The 2,080-nt window shown below is 53.4% G+C and overlaps 1 protein-coding gene across 1 annotated transcript; it reads right to left on the minus strand.

Annotated features, from left to right (window-relative positions):
• Positions 1-690: 690 nt before the first annotated feature.
• On the minus strand, positions 691-1,652 carry LOC132586174 (chemerin-like receptor 1). The gene has a single exon (XM_060258154.1). It carries the CDS (start codon positions 1,650-1,652, stop codon positions 693-695), a length of 960 nt encoding a protein of 319 aa, XP_060114137.1. The 3' UTR covers positions 691-692.
• Positions 1,653-2,080: the final 428 nt, after the last annotated feature.

The raw sequence follows: 2,080 nt of genomic DNA on the forward strand, positions 1-2,080 counted from the left end.
TGGAAACGGATTGCAGAATCTGGTGCGGAATCTGCATGGCCTGTGCACCTGAAGTACAGAGGGAACCAGACTTACTGATAGGGTTGCCAATCCCCAGGTGGGGGCATGGGATCCTCTGGTTTTGAGGCCCTCCTCCCGCTTCAGGGTCATCAGAAAGCGGGGGGAGGGGAGGGAAATGTCTGCTGGGAACTCTATTATTCCCTATGGAAACTTATTCCCACAGGAAATAATGGAGAATTGATCTGTGGGTATCTGGGGAGGCTGTGTTTTGAGGTAGAGGCACCAAGTTTTCAGCATAGCATCCAGTGCCTCTCCCCAAAATACCCCCCAAGTTTCAAAAAGATTGGATCAGGGGGTCCAATTCTATGAGCCCCAAAAGAAGGGGCCCCTATCACTCATTATTTCCTATGGAAGGAAGGCATTTTAAAAGGTGTGCGGTCCCTTTAAATGTGATAGCCAGAACTCCCTTTGGAGTTCAATTATGCTTGTCACACCCTTGCTCCTGGCTCCGCCCCCAGTGTCTCCTGGCTCCACCCCCAAAGTCCCCGGATATTTCTTGAATTGGACTTGGCAACCCTACCTACTGAGTACACCCTCCTCTTCTTTCTAGCAGGAGGACACCTGCTGACATCAAAATGGTACACTACGACCCTTCCTCCAGGCACGACCCCCCAAGGCTTCCAAAGCCGCTTTCAAATATTGGCTGCTATTGGCGCCTCCTCGAAAGCCGTCTTGAAGACCAGCAGCAGGGATCGCCTCACCGCGTCCTGGAACTCCTGCCCCACAAACACATAGAGCAAAGGGTTGATGCAGCTGTTGAACATGGCCAGGCACTTGGAGAGAGGGATGGCGACCATGCGCACGACATCCGGAACGACAGTCATGGAGATCCGGGCCAGCGCCAGGGCATGGTAGGGCAGCCAGCAGAGGAAGAAGCAGAAGACGACCCTGGTGACCACCAAGAAAGGCTTGCTGGACTTGTTAAACTTCTTCTTGCGCATGGTCACCACCAGAATGGTGTAGGAGATGGAGATGACAAGCAAGGGCATGAGGAACTGGTAGAGAAAGATGCAGATGGTGAGGACCTCGGCTTCCTGCCAGTCCTGGAAGACATCCAGGTTGCTGCAGGAGGTCCGGTTCTTCTCTATCAAGGTCTCGGTGAAGAAGTAAGAGGTGGGGACGAAGAAGGCTAAGGAGAGCAGCCAGAGGGCTCCACAAGCTGCCCAGATAAGCCGCGGGGTACGGTAGTTCTGGCACCAAACAGGGGCCACCACGAGCACGCAGCGGTCCACGCTGATAGAGCTGAGCAGCAGTACCCCGCTGCAGAGGCTGAGTCCAAAGAGGCAATTGGCCACTTTGCAGGCCACGGATCCAAACGGCCAATCCAGGTCAAGGGCCAAGTTCAACACGGTGACAAAGATGAGGGAGGTGGAAGCCAGGTCGGCCAAGGCAAGGTTGAAAAACCAGACGGTGTTGGACGTCCAGCGGAGCTTCAGCCCGGTGACCCACAACACCACCCCGTTCCCGGTCACCCCGGTCAGGAAGATGAAGCCGAAAGCCACCCCAGTGGTGACCTTGACTGCGTGGCGCACGGTGGGATCCCCCAAGAGCATCGGGGGAGAGGAATCGTTGGCCACTGGCGGTGCTGACATCTCCCTGATAAAAAGAAAATGAGAGAGGTCTGTTGAGCATGGAATGATTTCATCTCCCTCAATTTTTGCTGTTGTAACTCACAGGACGCATCCCTTAATCATATGCTTTGAACAGGTTCAGTCATTCTGGTTTTTCTGAGAGGAAGCTTACATATTTTAAACTCTTAGCAGCCCAGGTCAATGAAAATGGACACTCCATGCCAGGGTTGTCGAATGCACTTGCTATGAGGGCCTCATCTTGACCACGTGTGCCATAAAATATAATGCCAGGTCAGGGAGATAAAAACTTTATAAAGGACACAAACACACACACTCAGCCTAATCCACCTCCCTGGCTTGCTGAGCCTCAGCCAACAGAAGGAAGGGAGGCTTGGCTCAGTAGCTCTGCTGTGCAATTGAGAGAGCCTGGCGAAGCTAGCTCTCCTTTC

Source organism: Heteronotia binoei, chromosome 17, assembly GCF_032191835.1.
Source record: "Heteronotia binoei isolate CCM8104 ecotype False Entrance Well chromosome 17, APGP_CSIRO_Hbin_v1, whole genome shotgun sequence".
NCBI classification, from domain to species: domain Eukaryota; kingdom Metazoa; phylum Chordata; class Lepidosauria; order Squamata; family Gekkonidae; genus Heteronotia; species Heteronotia binoei.

Excerpts from the sequence above, each read along its gene's own strand:
- LOC132586174 (XM_060258154.1), bottom strand. The coding sequence starts at position 1,652 with ATGTCAGCACCGCCAGTGGCCAACGATTCCTCTCCCCCGATGCTCTTG.